The 20,739-nt window shown below is 41.8% G+C and overlaps 1 protein-coding gene across 16 annotated transcripts in view; it reads right to left on the bottom strand.

The window, feature by feature from the left end:
* SLC10A7 (solute carrier family 10 member 7) overlaps nt 1-20,739 on the bottom strand; it is a 307,346-nt gene that overhangs the window by 249,863 nt on the left and 36,744 nt on the right. The window contains exon 5 of one of the 16 annotated variants that reach the window (XM_060400609.1): nt 11,035-11,137. The exons of 14 other annotated variants lie outside the window; for them this stretch is intronic. In XM_060400609.1, the coding sequence (XP_060256592.1) occupies nt 11,072-11,137 (66 nt within the window). In that variant the 3' untranslated portion in view covers nt 11,035-11,071. Of the gene's footprint in view, nt 1-11,034; nt 11,138-20,739 lie in introns of those variants that run through there. One more of the 16 variants, XM_060400610.1, reaches the window with a different exon arrangement.

Here is a 20,739-nt window from a genome sequence, read left to right as displayed (position 1 = left end):
AACAGTAAATAGAACCTACTTCCTAAGAGGCACGGTGGTAAAGAGTCTACCTGCCAACGCAGGAGATGCAAGAGAACTGGGTTCAATCCCTGGGTTGGGAAGATCCCCTGGAGTAGGAAATGGCAACCCACTTCTGTGTTCTTCCCTGGAAATTTCCAACGACAGAGGAGCCTGGTGGGCTACAGTCCATGCAGTGGCAACGAGTCAGACACAACTCTTTGAACACACACACAAGTACTGTATAGCACAGGGAACTCTATACTCAGGGCTCTGCGGTGACCTGAATGGCAAAGAAATCCGAAAAAGAGGGGATACATGTACAGGTAGAGCTGCCTCACTTTGGTCTACAGCAGAAACTGTAAAATGAATAAGTAAAAAATGAACAGTAAGCAGATGTTCTAAGGCTATTACTCCAAACCTCATGTGAGGATAAACATAACTTTAAAACTAAAGAAATTTAGCAAGCAAGTAAAAGATAAGTAAGTAAGCAGCAGACCTTTCAGACATCCTAGATTAAAAAGAAAAGCTTAAGGTTCTACCCTTAACCTCAAAACTTTTAAAATTAAGAGAAATTAAAATGCAATTGGGTCATCACATTCTAACAAAGGCAACTTGATTATACCACAAGCAATTTTATTTCGCACATTAGCCCATCATAAAAAGTTTATGGATTACTCCCTCCATGGCTGCTCAAGTACTAAATCATTATGCATTGTTATTAAAAGAATTTTTAAAAGAGGTCTTTATTACCTGCTCTTATAACTTAGTTCTTGTTTCAGATCAGAACCTGGCCTAGAAAGCTACAGCCAGAATGTTGAAACAGAGTTAAGAACTCAAAGATGAAGAAAAAGAGAAATAAAATATGACAGAGGTTGTTGTTCAGTTGCTCAGTTCGACTCTTTGCGACCCCATGGACTGCAGCACGCCAGGCTTCCCTGTCCTTCACCATCTCCCAGAGCTTGTTCAAATTGAGCTGGTGATGCCATCCAACCACCTCATCCTCTGTTGTCCTCTTCTCCTCCTGCCTTCAATTTTGTCCAGCATCAGGGTCTTTTCTAATGAGTCAGCTCTTCGCATCAGGTGGCCAAAGTATTGGAGTTTCAGCTTCAGCATCATTCCTTCCAATGAATATTCTGGACTGATTTCCTTTAGGATGGACTGGTTGGATCTCCTTGCAGTCCAAGGGACTCTCAAGAGTCTTCTCCCACACCACAGTTCAAAAGCATCAATTCTTCAGCACTCAGCTTTCTTTATAGTCCAACACTCACATCCATACAAGACTACTAGAAAAACCAAAGCTTTGACGAGATGGATCTTTGTTGGCAAAGTAATGTCTCTGCTTTTGAATATGCTGTCTAGGTTTGTCATAGCTTTTCTTTCAAGGAGCAAGCATCTTTTAATTTCATGGCTGCAATCACCATCTGCAGTGATTTTGGAGCCCAAGGAAATAAAGCTAGAGGAGGGTAGAGGAGAAGGTAATATAAAAAGAAATTTATGAATAAGGAAGATAGAGTGAAGAGATCGATGCAGGAACTAGAAAGCCCACACTCTTCACCTCCTTAAATTTGAGAATATCTAACTTTTAAAAAACATAATTAAATACATCTCTGTATACAGTATTGTGGGAGAAATACCTCATAAAGAGCTGACATACATAGTAACGATTCATAAGGTATGGGTGATGTGGGGGGAAGGAACAGGGCTGGGCAGGGGCAGAGATGAGCCCCAGTGGTCAATGGAGTAACCCAAGGTGAAGACATTCACAGGTTCATAGCCAGCAGCATTGGTAACTTCTGAAAGCTAAAAAGAGGCATTACTTTTTAGTCTTCTTAGCAAATCCCTATTTTACCTCTGTGTGTGTGTGTGTACATGAGTATGTGTGTCCTGGGAGTGAGGGGAAAACAGGAAACAAGAACAGCTCCCTGAACTACAAAGGGTAGAATGGCTACTTCTACCACTGGACTTCAGTCCTGGGAATATGCCTTTCAGATCAAATCTTTCAAACTGACTACTATTGTGGTACTAAGAGGTGCCTCGTTACTCCGAATACTGCTTGCTTAACATTAGCCATTAACCGGGGCTGAAAAATATTTATGAAACAGTGCTTGTAACTGACAGACTGCTGATTATATGTGTGCTCAGTGGTGTCCGACTCTGAGACCTCATGGACTGTAGCCCACCAGGCTCCACTGTTCATGGAAGTTTCCAGGCAAGAATACTGGAGTAGGTTGCCATTTCCTTCTGCAGAGGATCTTCCCAACCCAGGGATGGAACCCAGTGAGTGTCTCCTGCCTCTTCTGGCATATCCAAAAAGCCACCAAGTATGGGAAGGATGTTACTTTACAGAAGCAGTGTAAACCACGCTGTGGTTACAATGGTGGAGCTGGGAGGTGTGCCTGGCCAAACAGTGGGGCTAGATGCAGGGTTGATGGCCCACAAAAGAGTGCTGAATTTTTTTCTGCTCCTGCTTCAAAAAGCAGAGAGTGATGCTGAACTGAAGGGACTAGAAGTACATTCTCTGATCCCTGAGCACACCAGGTGAACGCAGCCCCCAGGACGCATTGCAGGACTTAACAGACAGCCCGTGCACGAGTGCTGTCTGCCACACTGAGCCGGTCCCTCACTCAAACGCAGCAGACTGCTGCTAAACCAGAAGAGGAGGTTGCAGAGGAGGAGAACGATATCCCAGAAGAAACAACTTATGGGCTGGGAATAAATTCAGCATGACATAAATGCAGATAAATAAAAGGGAAAAAAAGAAATACAGATAACCAGACCCTGTTCTGTGCTTAACTGCTCAGTTGTGTCTGCGACCCAGTTGCCTGCCAGGCTCCTCTGTCCATGGGGATTCTGCAGGCAAGAATACTGGAGGGGGTTGCCATGCCCTCCTCCAGGGGATCTTCCCAATCCAGGGATTGAACCCAGGTCTCCTGCATTGCAGGCGGATTATTTACCCTCTGAGCCACAAGGGAAGCCCAAGAAGACTCTGGTGATAGAAATGGTGCTCACAGTGGTAGCTCGTAAGGAAAACCCAGGTGGAAGGAGAGAAAATGCAGGTGGCCCTTTGTCACAGAAGAAACAACAAATTCTCCTCTGGGGGCCGGGGGTGGGGGGTGAATTACAGTTGCCTCTCTAGTTCTTTGTGCAAGAAGCCAATTTTATTCTTGCTTCCATACTTAAATCTAGAAACAAAGAGGTCAATCAATTAATCCTTATAAACTGCTCCTCGGGGCTTCCTTTTCCTCAAGGAGTTGCAAGAAGGCTTGACCACAGCACCCAGGAGATGAAATCTCTGCACTATGTTGCAAACACATATTTCCAATTAGGTTTCAGGACATTTTTATAGCTTTTATGCCAAGTTTATATTACCAGATGTTAAGGATGTGTGGTAGCACTTGAAGCTGGGCTAATCATGCTCTAAATAGCAATGGTTTATGATGATCTCTCAAGGAAAGCAGGAATTAGGCATTTACATGATTTTGTCGTTACACAATGATATTGAACAGAAATAAAAACACAGGATGCGGGGCCAACCTAAATCTTTTGTTCTCTCTTTGGATACTCTCATCTTGGGGTTAAAGACATCAGAAGTTATCATTAGGTTTTTCCTCATGCCTTAGAATAAATTTAGCTATACGCTTTGAGAGGCATGGGGAGTAACTCAAAAGAGCAAATGTACTCATATTGCCCAAATCTGTGTGTGTCCAAACAATACAAAATTGTGCCTATAAAGCAAACAGGTAAAGGATGGCAAGCATTTTTAATTAACATTTCATTATAATACCAGTGTGAAAAGAAAGAGGTCAACTATTAATAAGGGACAGGTTTCCCACCACTGGGATTTACTCTGAATTCATTTTAAGACCAGGAAGCTATGATCTAAAAATTTAAAAAGTTGAAAATTTAAAAAGTTGAAATAACAGTACTTTAAAAGTGAGGAACAACTGTTTGTACAGAAGATATCATGCAGTTCCAGACTCTTAATTTGTAATTTTAACTTAGAACCATAATGTCCACTTATCTCATGATAAATGATTACACACTGGATAGCGTTATCTATTTTGGAGATTGCAATCAGGCATGTGACTTCCTTTTCACTTCTCTTTTTTGATACACGCACTTTTCAAAAAATCCACAAAAGAAAACGTATCAAAAAAGAAATATACTCACTAAAATTTAAGGTTGCTCCAACAAAAGGGTTAATTAGAGAAACAAATTTTCTCAGACTGTTGATAATGGGAATGACACATACTATGTGCCCATAAGTAATTCTCAGGTATCTTTGATCTTCAGCCCCATGCGGCTTCTGGTGCCTACCGTAGCCTGGCCTCTGGGACTCTCTCAGAACCAGACATCTGGCTACTTTGTTGTTTTAGACTAATCTCCTCCCAGGAGAGCTCAAGAAATGACACCAGGCAAGGAGGGTCCTGGCAAGGGAAAAAACATTACACTATTTACAGCGGATTTCTTTTCGAGTGGACGAGAGTATCAAAATCGTCTTCAGATTTCTACAGGGGTCTTGGGAGCACTTCTGTTCGGTGGTTTTCCTCCAGCATCATTTAAATTGGATGTACACATTCTATCTTTAAGGCCCATCAATCATCTTTAAGAACCCACTGAATGTTAATCACGGAATATTACAATGTGCAGGAGAAAGTTGTGAGCAAAAATACAAATCAGATTAGTTCTTCACCCATCTGTTAGGGTTGGGTGGTGACTGATAAAACAAAGGTTTTAATTGTTAGCTGAAAGGTTACACCAAAACTGTGGGGTAATGTCTAAGATTTGCAAATACAGTTGCATGCCTCCCATTACGCCAACTCCCTATCGTGTTTCTTCTTTCAACTGGGATTTTTTTTTTTTTAAGATTCTTAGCTATAATACCAGTCTACTAGAAAGATTTGATTAAAGTACACTTCTGTAATGTGCCTCTGGAAGAAAACAAGAGGGCACAAGAAGTGATACAGCTTTAAAATATATATATATATATATATATATATATATATATATATATAAGCCAAACAATTCAGACAAGGACAAAATGTTATTTTTGAAATAATAAATATTATCAATATTTTCCCCCCAAGGCAACAAATCATCTTTAACTTCTTAATTCCTTTTACAGATTATTGTTCAATCCCCTGAATCTATACATTCTGAGAAAGAAGCAATAATTTGCCATTCGTTACACAAACAGAATATAAGCCAATTGGGATAACTGCCTAATCTGTGAACTTGAAAATTTTATCCTAAAATCACATTTTATTTATTTGTCATACATCCAAATACTCTATGAAATCAAGTATTACACTGTAACATGAAATTTATGTTTTTATGTTCTTATATAGAGACATGGGGTTCCCTGGTGGCTCAGACAGTAAAGAATCCGCCTGCTATGTGAAAGACACGGGTTCAATCCCTGGGTTGGGAAGATCCCCTGGAGGAGGGCATGGCAACCCACTCTAATATTCTTGCCTGGAGAATCATCATGGACAGAGGAGCCTGGCAGGCAACATGAGGTCTCAAAGAATTGGACAAAACTGAGCAACTAAGCACACACATATAGAGTCACAAAAAACTCACCAGATTGGCTAAAATACCAATCTTGGGTAATTTTAGGTCTGAAAAGGAGTATGTCAAGGCTATATATTGTCACCCTGCTTATTTAACTTACATGGAGTGTACATCATGAGAAACACTGGGCTGGATGAAGCACAAGCTGAAATCAAGATAGCTGGGGAAAATATCAATAACCTCAGATATGCAGATGACATCACACTTATGGCAGAAATCAAGGAAGAACTAAAGAGCCTCTTGATGAAAGTGAAAGAGGAGAGCGAAAAAGTTGGCTTTAAACTCAACATTCAGAAAACTAAGATCATGGCATCTGGTCCCATCACTTCATGGCAAATAAAGACTTTATTTTGGGGGGGCATCAAAATCACTGCAGATGGTGACTGCAGCCACGAAATTTAAAGACGGTTGCTTCTTGGAAGGAAAGTTATGACCAACCTAGACAGCATATTAAAAAGCAGAGACATTACTTTGACAACAGAGACATTACTTTGCCAACAAAGATCTGTCTAGTCAAAGCTATGGTTTTTCTAGTAGTCAAGTATGGATGTGAGAGCCGGACTATAAAGGAAGCTGAGCGCTGAGGAACAGATGCTTTTGAACTGTAGTGTTGGAGAAGACTCTTGAGAGACCCTCGGACTGCAAGGAGATCCAACCAGTCCATCCTAAAGGAAATCAGTCCTGAATATTCATTGGAAGGACTGATGCTGAAGCTGCAACTCCAACACTTTGGCCACTTGATGCAGAGAGCTGACTCATTTGAAAAGACCCTGATGCTGGGAAAGATTGAGGGCAGGAGGAGAAGGGGCTGACAGAGGACGAGATGGTTGGATGGCATCACCGACTCAATGGGCATGGGTTTGGGTGGACTCTGGGAGTTGGTGATGGACAGGGAGGCCTGGTGTGCTGTGATTCATGGGGTCGCAAAGAGTCGGACACAACTGAGCAACTGAACTGAACTGAAAGACAGTGATTTTCCATCATCCCACCTGCATCCCTTACCAGCATTGAGAGGAAAAAATGTCAGAAAAGGAGCAAAAGTGAGAAAATCACAATAATCAAACCACTTCCCTTTCAGACCTATCTCCCAGATAAAATGGAGAATTACTTGTACAGAATCATGAAGGAGGGAGTTTAAGAAGATTATATGATTTGACTCTGACTGGAGATCTCTGAGAGTTCCAGTTAAACCCCAAAGACCTCTCATGTGGCCATTGATCTCCACGACTTCTGAAACATCCATATAAAGCTGCAGTGAATCACTGTGAGAAAACTCAGGAAGCAGCACATACTTTAAAAAGTAACAGTGTGGAGATTCCTTAAAAAACTGGAAATAGAACTGCCTTATGACCCAGCAATCCCACTGCTGGGCATACACACCAAAGAAACCAGAATTGAAAGAGACACGTGTACCCCAATATTCATCGCAGCACTGTTTATAATAGCCAGGACATGGAAGCAACCTAGATGTCCATCAGCAGACGAATGGATAAGAAAGCTGTGGTACATATACACAATGGAATATTACTCAGCCATTAAAAGGAATACATTTGAATCAGTTCTAATGAGGTGGATGAAACTGGAGCCTATTATACAGAGTGAAGTAAGCCAGAAAGAAAAACACCAATACAGTATACTAACGCATATATATGGAATTTAGAAAGATGGTAACATCTTTAGAAAGATGTATGCGAGACAGCAAAAGAGACACAGATGTATAGAACAGTCTTTTGGACTCTGTCGGAGAGGGCAAGGTGGGATGGTTTGGGAGAATGGCATTGAAAGATGTATATTATTCAATGTGAAACGAATCGCCAGTCCAGGTTTGATGCATGAGACAGGGTGCTCGGGGCTGGTGCACTGGGATGACCCAGAGGGATGGTACAGGGAGGGAGGAGGGAAGGGGGTTCAGGATGGGGAACACATGTACACCCGTGGCGGATTCATGTCAATGTATGGAAAAACCAATACAATACTGTACAGTAATTAGCCTCCAAAAATAAAAAGAGTAAGTGGCTGCCAAAAAAAAGGCCCAAAGGTACATGACTGGAGCAGCAAGCACAACAGGATCACACATTCTAAAGGCAGCTTCCTAATATCTGGGTGCTGAGGGCAGAATGGGCTTCCCAGGTGCTCCTAGTGGTAAAGAATCTGCCTGCCAATGCAGGAGACACAAGAGAGGCAGTTTCAATCCTTGGGTCGGGAAGATCCCCTGGAGGAAGAAATGGCAACCCACTCCAGTATTCTTGCCTGGACAATCTCATGGACAGAGGAGCCTGGCGGGCTCCGGCCTGGGGGTCACAAAGAGTCAGATATGACTGGGCGACTGAGCACAGTAGAAAGCTCGACTGGACCGGATTGGAGGACAGAATGATTCACAGAGCACCATGGACCCTGCAAACACCTGCTACCCATGTAGCAATCCCACCCTAGGAGATCGTCAGAGGTCAGCACTGTTGGAGCAGACTAACTGACCCTAACAACCTTGGAAGAATATGTAGTGCCAGGAAAATACACGATGCTATTGTTTGTGGTTTGGTCCCTAAGTCATGTCCGACTCTATGTGACCCCATGGACTATAGCCCCCCAGGCTCCTCTGTCCATGGGATTTCCCAGGCAAGAATCCTGGAGTGGGTTGCCATTTCCTCCTCAAGGGGATCTTCCCAACCCAGGGATGAAGCCTGCGTCTCCTGCATTGGCAGGCGGATTCTTTCCCACTGGGCCACCAGGGAAGCATGCCAAGAAAGTAAATACTTTCCTCATTATAAGGCCCGGTTCAGGATTTGGAAACCTGAGTGGATGTCCCACTCGGGGCTGAAAAACAGTCATGCCCGGAGCCTCCAGGAGTCCACACATGGCAAGATGACCATGAGGGCTGTGACAACAACAAGGGCACCAGGGGACCAGGCAGGGACCTACTGAAGGACCAGGCTTGGTGGGGACCTGGGTAGTGGAAGAACGAAAATCCACCAGCAAAGAGAAGGAGAAATGGTGATAAAAGGAAAAGAGGAAAAGGACAGGAAAGAGAAGGAGAGAAGCTCAGATGATAATGCATAGATTTTAAAAATATAAATACAGAAACATGAATAAGCTGTTAAAAATCAATAGACCATCAAAATATCCTCCCTTGCCAGCTTTTTATTATTATTTTTACTTTGGTTGTGCTGGGTTGCTTTCTATTACTGCAGAGCCCAGGCTCAGCAGCTGTGGCTTAGCTGCCCGGTAGCATATGTGACCTTAGTTCTCTGACCAAGGATCGAACCCAGGTCACCTGGGCTGGAAGGCAGATTCTTAACCACTGGATCACCAGGGAATTCCCTTTTCATAGTCCACGTGAGGCAAAAAAAAAAAAAGCAATTGAGGCAATCAGAGAGATAATAAACAAATACTAAATGTTTCTTCAGGTATCATGATAAAACTAGTTTTCTTAGCCAAGGTAGAAAAATAACACATTTAACTTCTAACCCCTAAAGTAATAACACAGCATTCAATAAGACAATTCAATACTCAACTAGGAACTATGGGCCTTTAAAATAAACTGTCGAGAGAGCAATGATTAATTTATCAACAATTAACTATATCCAATAGACTTTCCAATCAACAACATTTTTAAAAGCCAGTCATCCATAGCAGTAACATAATTATATAATGTAACCTGCAAAGCATGTGCACATTAATTTAATCACTTATCTAGCTAACACTAAATAACATGTATCTATTGCCAGGAGGTATTTTATGTAACTTAATCTATGGTATGGACTTAAGGGGGAAAAGTGGATATGTACTTACAGGATTTGTAGCACCGAAATTCATTTTTTCTATTTAAATAAACAGCATTTAAGGAAAAAGCATATACGTGGTCTGTTACAGTTTCAGATACTGGAATAATATTTGCTAGAAAGGGATGGATTTGCTGCTGTGTTTCCAGGTGGGACTGGCTTCCTGGTGGTACAGTTTGGGTCTGCGATACCAAAACAACTTCAAGACAAAAGGTCTCTTGTGTTTGAGCTGTAGAGGGAAAGTCCAGCTTTGCTTTTCACATTTTCATCCAGCAGGGAATGGAAGCCACTGAGATGGACGTGAAGGAGCACCAGGACTAGGGCAGCGGTGGGCTTTTCTTGTAACTCCACAGCTGCCATGAAGCAGGGCAGCACATGGGCTTGGCCTCCTGGTGCCACTGACCCGCCCACACCACCCAAGCATTTGGTTATTCCACTCAGGTTTGGTATCTATGTGGCACAGCAAAGCAGTAATCCTGCCACCAACTCACTACATACAAGGGAAGCCATGTTTGCAGTCAAACTGTCGGCTGCAATGCAGCTGCTTCCTTGGTCGGTCTACACTCTGGCTCCAACGTGCAGGCAAGTATGTTGCATGGATCAGGCCATGCTCAGCAGATAAAGAACCAGCCTGCAATGCAAGAGACAGGAGACGCCGGTTCGATCCCTGGGTCGGGCAGATCCCCTGGAGGAGGAAAATGGAAACCCACTCCAGTATCCTTGCCTGAAAAATCCCATTGACAGAGAAGCCTGGTGAGCTACAGTCCAGAGGGTGGCAAAGAGTCAGGCACGACTGAGTGACTAAGCACACACACACATGCACTAAGCGCTTCCATCAGGCCCGTCCATTCTCGGAGTCTCCAACCCGTGTGTTACCTTAACCCCACTAAGAAGGGAGGCCTTTGAAAAGATGCCCTAACTCCTAGGAGAGAATCTGAGAGTCTATCACTTCCAAGAACCAAATTACCAACCAGGACCCACGGGACCGGCTCAAGCCCTAGGGCCCTCCTCTGCTCCCTCTTGACTTACCCCACTTGCTCACTTGCCACACTTATGATTTCATACACCCAGTTTTGTCCATTTCATTACCAACCTCTCTGAAAGCAGACAACATTGCATCCTCTTTGTATTCTGCCTCCCCATTCCACAAAATACTAGCTCAGTGTTCTACAAATTACAAGTGCTCAATAATTTATTTTAATTCAATGGTACACTGACATTCATCTCTCAGAAATATTTCAAGCCATCCACCTTTAATGAGGAGCCAACACAAGATTCAAGAGTACCTTCTTATGTGACTGACTTCTGGAGTTTTATTGGCTTTGCTTAAGATATTGTATAAAAGGATGAAAGTGTCCTGGGAAAGGAGTCTGTGCTTCCCAGCTGTCTGACAAGTCAACTCACCTCCAAATCCTAATTTGACCAACTACAAAAATCAAGATAACATAATACCCGTCCTACCTACTTCATATAATTGTTGGGAGGTTAAAAAAGAAAATACAGGTAAAAGTATTTCATAAGATATGCAAAATAAATGTATTTATCACAATAGGAGATGATTTAAAGAAGTAGTCTCATATACTTTAATTCTATATACAGTTGACCCTTGAACCATGATTTGAACTCCCCGTGTCCACTTATATGCAGGCTTTTCCCAATAGTAAATACTACAGTATTTATTGTGCTACCATACCAGATGATTGGGCTTCCCTGGTGGCTCAATGGTAAAGAATCCACTTACAATGCCGGAGATGCAGGTTTGATCCCTGGGTCAGGAAGATCCCCTGGAGAAGGAAATGGCAACTCACTCCAGTATTCTTGCCTAGAAAACCCAATGGACAGAGGAGCCTGGTGGGCTACAGTCCATGGGGTCGCAAAGAGTCAGACACAACTTAGCAGCCACCACTACCGTACTAATGATCAGTGATTGGTTGGACTCATGGATGTGTGGACAGAGTCGGGTCCATGGATACAGAGGAACCAAGGATACAGGTCTGACTACAAATTATACATGGATCTCAACTTCAAGGAGGGTTGGCACCCCTAACTCCTATGCTGTTAATGGTGAACTGTATACTGAAACTTCTATACAGAAATCACTGTAAAAAAAGGGGAAAAAAAATTTACCTCATCAGTCTTGCAAATAAATATATTTTAAGTATCTACCCATGTCTCTAATGTCAAAATCATTTTCCCACATGAGATATTTACTAAACAGCATCCAAAATTCAAAAGGGAAGAAAATAGACTAAAAGGTCCCATTCAGCTACTAAAATGTTTGTGTATGTTTTTCATCACCTAACAGGTTTGAAAATGCAAGATCAACCCCATAGAAGTCTTTTATTCCCCTTCCAGGCCAAATCAACCATACGAAAGCCTTTTATTCCCTTCCAAGCACTAGAAATCTTTTATTTCCTTCTAGGCATTATGCCAGACATCTTGGAGGCTGCCACCATGGAAGTGGTTGTGGCTGCTGATGCTTAAACAAAGCAGAACAGGTGTGAATAATTGAGAAAAGTCAAAATATTACAAGAGACAGCCAATTAAGTATCTTGGTTTTTCTACAAAAATTTATGATTCTTCTATAAAAGTTTGCTTAACACTGGACAAAGTAAAACTAGATATGAATTATTGCTTTAATAGGCATTTAAATCAAGACACGCATAGGGCTATATTTAAACAAAATCCTTCAAAGTATTAATCTATGCAAATATATTTACTGTGACCCCAATACATGCCAAATGGTGCGCCAGACACAGGATACAACTGTGAATAAGAAATACACATTTCCTGTCATCTAATGATGGCTGTGAGAAACACAAGCATTTACAATACACTGTGCTACATGTGCCCTGATGGGGTAAGAACCGCAGAACCTGGCAGAGAGATAGGAACGCTTCCTGAAGGGAGACTCACAGTCAAGTAGGAACACCACTATCTACACAACTTCTTAGTGTTTTACGTGACTCAATTATTTTTAGCTACCCTCTACTTGGTCTACTCCTAAATCAACCCTTAATTTTCTTACCTGAGTAGTTTGGGCACTAAGCCATGTGTAGACGGAGAGCTTTGGGTGCCACGCATCCGACCTCTAGTGTTAACTGAGAATTTAGTATTAGGAGCACATGCGCTGAAAGCTGGGTGCCTGGGTTTACATCCTTGCTCTTCCTCTTTTGCGCTACATAATCCTGGGCCAGTTTCTGAATCTCTTTTTGAATCAGCTTGAGTGAGTGAGTGAAGTTGCTCAGTCGTGTCCGACTCTTTGCGACCCCATGGACTGTAGCCTACAAGGCTCCTCCGTCCATGGAATTTTCCAGGCAAGAGTACTGGAATGGGTTGCCATTTCCCTCTCCAGGGGATCTTCCCGACTCAGGGATCGAACCCAAGTATCCCGCATTGCAGGCAGACGCTTTACCGTCTGAGCCACCAGGGAAGTCCATGTATAAAATGGAGATAATAATAGTACCTAGCTCAAGTGTTGTTAAAAGGCTTAAAGGAGTAAGTAAATATATAAAGCACTGAAAACAAGGATTGTCACATATCATGACCTATAAACACACTGGGATGTTATTATTTGGATGGCAAGACCTTACTGTGATTGCAGTCATCTCCTGCTGTGTGGATCAGCAGCTAAATAAATGCACTCAGGGCAGAGGAATTGTCCACAAAAGTTAAGAGTGTTTCCTGGAATTGTGCTTTGCTGAGGTCCTGCATCATTCCGTCGTCCTGTGGTGCCCTTTTTTCCTCTTCCAGGTCAGAAATTGGGAAAGTATGGGGAAAATCCTAGCAGTGCTTCACATCCCTAAGAGGCTTTGTAAAACCTGAGGTCAGGCTTCTTCCAACCAGTAAAAGCCTCCTTTAATTAAGCAAACAATCTTCTAACTCAATTAACTCCTTTCCTCTTTCTCTATTGACAATCAATTTATAATGAATTGGGCCTAAAGTTGTGAAACTCCATCAACCACAGGCAAACTGTTTCCTGAAGCAGGCTATTTTATTACCCTCGGAAGTATTTCAAACACAACTTGAAAATAAAAAAAATTTCAAAGAGAACTATATAATTCCTCCAGTGAAAATTCCACTTGAGGGGACTTTCCTGGTGGTCCAGTGGTTAAGAATCCATCTTCTAATCCACTGCATGCGCGTTCAATCCCTGGTTGGGGAACTAAGATCCCACATGCCGTGAGGCACCAAAGCTCATGTGCTGCAACTACAGAAGCCCCCTCTACACTCTAGAGTCCATGCTCTGCAACAAGAGAAGCCCCCTCATGCCACAACCAGCTGCTGCTGCTGCTAAGTCGCCTCAGTCGTGTCCAATTCTTAGCAACCCCGTGGACTGCAGCCCACCAGGCTCCTCTGTCCATGGGATTTTCCAGGCAACAGTACCTGAGTGGGATGCCATTGCCTTCTCCATGCTACAACTAGAAAGAGCATTAATGAAGACCCAGTGCAGCCAAAAGCAAAAAATGTAAAAAACAAACAAAATTCCATTTTGGGTTATTTACAAAAAGATGATATAAAACCAACAGAACTTATGTCTCGCTCTTTAAAAACTACTCGAGCATGGTAGAACTGTTTTAATGTTAATGCCAGCTCTCATTTTTCATCTGAAAATGTGACTATGCATCCCACCTTTAAGAGCAAGTATGCAAACACACAGGAGAGCAGTTGGTAATTAATATTATTGGGGAAACAGAAACATCAAATGCTGGAGGAACAAAAAAAATAAATGCATGCCAGCAACTCCACTGCACAAATGTAATGAACGAGTGTTTACAACGGCTTATTTTGACAAGGACTTAGTGTGAACTCAAACAAGATTTAAGGCACGTTGGTCCCAGCTGTTCTTGATAATGTTATCAGTTGCTAAGTTGTATCTGACTCTTTGCAACCCCATGGACTGCAGCACATCAGGATCCCCTGTCCTTCACTATCTCCCAGAGTTTCCTCAAATTCATGTCCTTGATAAGGAGGGCCACAAAAGTTGAAAAGCATTTTTCATAGCTAACTCATCATGCACTTGAAAAAGATTCAGTCGGTCAGTTCAGTCAGTCAGTTCAGTCGCTCAGTCATGTCTGAATCTGCGACCCCGTGAATCGCAGCACACCAGGCCTCCCTGTCCATCACCAACTCCCAGAGTTCATTCAAACTCACGTCCATCGAGTCCGTGATGCCATCCAGCCATCTCATCCTCTGTCATCCCCTTTTCCTCCTGCCCCCAGTCCCTCACAGCATCAGAGTCTTTTCCAATAAGTCAACTCTTTGCATGAGGTGGCCAAAGTACTGGAGTTTCAGCTTTAGCATCATTCCTTCCAAAGAACACCTGGGGCTGATCTCTTTTAGGATGGACTGGTTGGATCTCCTTGCAGTCCAAGGGACTCTCAAGAGTCTTCTCCAACACCACAGTTCAAAAGCATCAATTCTTTGGCGCTCAGCTTTCTTCACAGTCCAACTCTCACACCCATACATGACCACAGGAAAAACCATAGCCTTGACTAGACGGACCTTTGTTGGCAAAGTAATATCTCTGCTTTTCAATATGCTGTCTAGGTTGGTCATAACTTCCCTTCCAAGGAGTAAGCGTCTTTTAATTTCATGGCTGCAGTCACCATCTGCAGTGATTTTGGAGCCCCCAAAAATAAAGTCTGACACTGTTTCTACTGTTTCCCACCTATTTCCCATGAAGTGATGGGACAGGATGGCATGATCTTCGTTTTCTGAATGTTAAGCTTTAAGCCAACTTTTTCACTCTCCTCTTTCACTTTCATCAAGAGGCTTTTTAGTTCCTCTTCACTTTCTGCCATAAGGGTGGTGTCATCTGCATATCTGAGGTTATTGATATTTAAGGCAATGCCAAAGAATGCTCAAACTACTGCACAATTGCACTCATCTCACACGCTAGTAAAGTAATGCTCAAAATTCTCCAAGCCAGGCTTCAGCAATACGTGAACCGTGAATTTCCAGATGTTCAAGCTGGTTTTTGAAAAGGCAGAGGAACTAGAGATCAAATTGCCAACATCCGCTGGATCATTGAAAAAGCAAGAGAGTTCCAGAAAAACGTCCATTTCTGCTTTATTGACTATGCCAAAGCCTTTGTGTGGATCATAATAAACTGTGGAAAATTCTGAAAGAGATGGGAATACAGACCACCTGACCTGCCTCTTGAGAAACCTATATGCAGGTCAGGAAGCAACAGTTATAACTGGACATGGAACAACAGACTAGTTCCAAATAGGAAAAGGAGTATGTCAAAGCTATATATTGTCACCTTGCTTATTTAACTTATATGCAGAGTACATCATGAGAAATGCTGGGCTGGATGAAGCGCAAGCTGGAATCAAGATTGCCAGGAGAAAAAAGATTAGCATATATAAATATACTTTGCCTTATACAGCTAGTTTCTCAGACTATTAAACTATCATGATTTGTCTATTTGAGAAAGTATATCATTCTCAAACAATACGAACTTAATGTAATCATAATTGGACAGGAACTTAGAAATAATACCATCTCAGAGTCCAGATCTAAAGGACCATTTAATAAGAAACACTACGGCACATAAACTTCAAAGACTTCCCACAATAAGCACTCTGAGTGGGATCTAAAATGTGCTTGCATTCACGAGAACATGTGTCTAATGTAGATGGAACATTGTTCCGCGCTAGCCCACTTTATTCTGGCACAGTAAATATACGAAAAGATCCTTGAAGGAGAGATACAGAACATATACTTGTGGAAATGACTGCAATGTAAGTGACCTCATCACTGTTCCGAACAACTCTGCTGGGACCATTGTGTGACTAAGGGGAATTCGGAATCCTTCTCTAGCTTCCCCCATTCTTTGCCATTTTTATTATCGATACTCTTCTACTGCATTAAAAGGATACAATAAAAAGCAGTTCTTGCCGAGAAAACTAAAAAATTGATTACAGAGTCAAATACACTGAAAAGTATCTGATTAAGGGTACAAAAACAGTCTCTACTGTGGAAAGAAGAAAAGATGAATAATTCTGCCTGGACATCTGCCAGCCTTCTTGAGAGCTGTTTGTTTTAGTTGTTTGGTCGCTAAGTTGTACCCGATTCTTTACAACCCGGTGGGCTGTAGCCCGCCAGTCTCCCTCTGTCCATGGAATTTCCCAGATAAGAATACTGGAGTGGGTTGCCATTTCCTTCTCCAGGGATCTTCCCGACCCAGGGATTGAACCTGCATCTCTACGTCTCCTGCATTGGCAGGTGGATTTTTTTTTTTTTTTTTTAACCACTGAGCCACCTGGGAAGCCCTCCTTCTTGACAGGGAAATGGTAATTTGAGCTGGGCCTTGACTGATGGGCAGGACTTGCTCTGGCAGATATTGGAAGATGAGGAGGAGGTCCCTATTAAGGAAACAGACTGGTCAAGTGAGCTGACCACGAGCAGCAGGAGATTTTCTCAGGAACACAAAGTTCTCAAACGGGTCTGAGGGCCAACACCAAAGGAACTGTCTGCAAGTAACAGGAAGCCAGGAATCTCCTGGAGAACACACCAAAGGCTGGAAAGTCTGTCCAGAGGATCAAAGTCGCTCAGGAGGAAATGGGGATGGCGCATTTCCACTACAGCTTAGGGTAGTGTTTTTCAAACTGTAGTTCACAAGATCAATTTAGTGAAATGGCATTTCTTTTCCAAAATTAAAGAAAGCAAAGGAAAAGGAAGGGAAAGAGAGCTGGAGGCGGAGGAAGAGAGGAAGGTAAAGGGGAGAAGGCATGAGAGGGAGCAGAGAAAGTGCATTACACAAGAAACTTTTCCATTTCTAGCTGTGGATTGTGTGTGTGTGCACTTTAATGAAAATCACTTATTTAAAGGGCCCTGCAGGTCTAATACCTTGGCACTTGATTAGAATGCAACTCAGTTCACTCAATATATTCAGACCATTAGTTTGGGTCCAAGTGTTCTTGGTCATGAATAATTGCTTGAAAAATCTTAACTGCACTAAGCAAGATGTTCTCATTAGATGCTTAGAAGACACAGTTTGATATCTTCATAAGGAAAGTAAAGTTTAAAAGAGTCATTTCCAGAGTTTGTAGCATTGCAATAGAGATTATACTTGACTCATAGACAGATAGATGCTAAACACTTTCACGTGAAAGATAAATGGGTAATGTAATTCTGTTATTAGGTGGATAATCTCATGGGGGAGTAAACTGAGAAAGAATAAAGATCCACAATTGATGCAATAAAGTAGATCATATTTCAATAAGAAGAAACAGCTTAAAATGACAGATTACTTCCTCTTACTTATATAGGGCCTCATAAATATGTTTTCCCAAAGTATGTACATGTAAAACAAACTTGCCTACATACAACTGATGAAAAAGCTGAAAAAGAACACCCCAAATCAAAGAGCTAATGAGCAGTGAGGCTGAGAGAAGAGACAAAGTCTTCTCAGATATAATTTATGAATATTCCCATAACTCCATGGTTGAAAAAATTACTGAGACTAAATCTGTTTTCAATAGTAACAACTTTATAAATATATACAAATATATATGTAACTGGAAGATAGTCAATGCACATATAAGCCAAAGAACCTAAAGACGGTACCTGCCCACAATTTGGAAATGAAGGTATAAATAATCAAATTTTCTGCACTATGATATAACAAATAGGAACATTAATCAAATAAGAATAACTAAGAAAAAAAGCTATGAATGTGTAGTTGTTCAGACTACTGTTTCCTCAAAATCATTAATGGACCCAGGGTACCTCCCTAAAAAAGAAAGTTTGATTACATTGGAGAAGGAAATGGCAACCCACTCTGGTGTTCTTGCCTGGAGAATCCCAGGGACGGGGGAGCCTGGTGGGCTGCCGTCTATGGGGTTGCACAGAGTTGGACATGACTGAAGCGACTTAGCAGCAGCAGCAGCAGCAATAGAAATAAATCGAATTATTAAAACATTTTGTTATTCATAACATATGCAAACAATCTGATATTGAACAATAACTAGATAACAAATGTCCAATGTTTATGAAGAACTGTTCAAGGACACATGGTAGCTGATTGTTTCTGTGGTCTGTTTGTCAGCTGGAATGCAACTGGGATGGTTTTCCAGGCTTTACACTTTAGAGGAAACATCCTACAACAAGCCTGTTCAATCCCCTTTATCTGGTTCTAAATTCCCAAAGCAATCTTTCCATAACTAATTTGACTTCCTGTGCCCTTTAATTCCCAGAGGGAGTAATCTTGGATATCTAAAATGAATATTCCATATTATAGTACGAAATATTTATACAAAAGTGTTAAGAACCTAAGACACAAACTAACAAACTGGAATTACCCAGTTTGTTACATTTATTTAAAAATCCACCATCTTGTAAATTTATTTAAATCCCATCTTCATGTTGTACTTTATGGTTTATGTTTTATATTACTTACTCAACTGAAAATTATATGAAGGTACCATAATGTAGGAAGCTATAACAAGCATTCAACATATATTTTGAGTGATTAATGAATAGAGTAAATGAATGCATACAGATGGCCAACAGACACAGGAAAAGATTTCCAGCGCCACTAATGATTAGAAAAATGTAAATCAAAACTACAATAAGGTATCACCTTACACCGGCCAGAATAGATATCATCAAAAGATCTACAAACAATAAATGCTGGAAAGGATGTACAGAGAAGGGAACCCTCCTACACTGTTGGCAGGAATGCAAGCTGTTACAGCCACGATGGAGAACAGTATGGAGGTTCCTTAAGAAAAGAAAACTAGAGCTACCAGATGACCCTGCAATCCTACTCGTGGGCATGTATCCAGGAAAAAAAAAAAAAAAAGGACATGATCTGAAAGGATACATTCACCCTGATGTTCATTGCAGCACTGTTTACAACAGCCAAGACACGGAAGCAACCTAAACGTCCACTGATAGAAGAATGGATGAAGAAGATGTGGTAAAAATATACAAGAGAATATTAGTCAGCCATTAAAAAGAAAGGAAGAATGCCGCTGGCAGCAACATGGTGGGCCTAGAGAGTGTCATAGTGAGTGAAAAATCAGACAGAGGAGAAATATCACATGACACCCCTTATATGTGGAATCTGAAAAGAAACGACACAATGAACTTATTTACAAAACAAAAAAACACGCACAGACTTAGAAAACAAACTGAAGGCTGCCAGGAGGGAAGGAACAGTTAGGGAGTTTGCGATGGTCATATACACACAGCTATATTTGAAGTGGATAGAAAGACCTATTGTGTAGCACATGGAACTCCGCTCAATGTTATGTGGCAGCCTGGATGGGAGGTGGGTTTGGGACAGAATGGATACAAGTATATGTATGGCTGAGTCCCTTCACTGTTCAGCTGAAACTATCACAACACTGTTAAGTGGCTATACCCCAATAAAACATAAAAAGTTCAGAAGAAAAAAGAATAGAGTAAATGAATGAACTTGGAGCAAACTTTGAAGAAGCAATGATAATGACTCTCTAAACTAGGTGATTTCATCAGTGACAAAACTCTACAATGAGGATAATGCTGATGCCTGCTTGATACATTCCCTTACAACTTGTAAGTACTTCTGCATATGATTTCATGAGATCCTTGTAAGGAAACGTATGAAATAAGGATGCAAATACTATTGCTCCTCAAATGAGAAAACCAAGGCTCAGAGAGGTCCAGGGCTTACCTGGTGAGCACCACTAGGTGAGCAGCAGCAAAAAGGGGAATCAAACACCTGCTCTGATTGCCTGGCAAGTGTATCCTTGGCTAAAAGGTCCACACAGGTGGTGATGCTGAGCCTCAGCACGTCCAGCTGGTGTTGTTTAAAATACTTCTTACCCAAGATCAGGACTGGTCCTTGGATCCGAGGCAGAGCAGGACCCAAAGCTGGAGGTCAAATGACTTCATCTATAGAAAGAGTCAGAAACAGGACTCTAGCGATGTGGAACAGGGAGTTTCAAGATCAAGTCCCTGGTAGAGTCTCCCATTCATATGGGAGAGGAGCTAGATAGGAAAAGGAGAGATGAGAGATGTAGGAGCAGAATGAGGAGAGAAGAGGGTCAGGGAAGGAAAAGGAAGTTGGAGGCAAGTAGCCACGGGGTCACAGGCTGCCGTCAGGTCACGGAGGGTGAGAACCGAGAACTGGCCCCTGCATTTGGTGAACAGATTCCACAGCCAACCATTAAGAGGACTCATTTGGTTAGAGTGGTACAAAAGGAAGACAATTCGAGAGGCATTAAGGTATGAGGAATTCTAATTTGAGGCATAAAGAAATGAAGGAATTCTAAGTTACACAAAGAATCTTGGGAAATCTGGATATGTTTCAAGCCAGTTGTATAGCAGCTTCAAACAAACACAGTTAACTCATTCAAGGGCTCGTAAGAATGCTAACCCAATCCAGAAA

The sequence above is a fragment of the Ovis aries genome, chromosome 17, assembly GCF_016772045.2.
Source record: "Ovis aries strain OAR_USU_Benz2616 breed Rambouillet chromosome 17, ARS-UI_Ramb_v3.0, whole genome shotgun sequence".
In the NCBI taxonomy this organism is placed as follows: domain Eukaryota; kingdom Metazoa; phylum Chordata; class Mammalia; order Artiodactyla; family Bovidae; genus Ovis; species Ovis aries.
The sequence above is the reverse complement of the archived record's forward strand: the minus strand, read 5'-3'. Positions and strand labels throughout refer to the sequence as shown.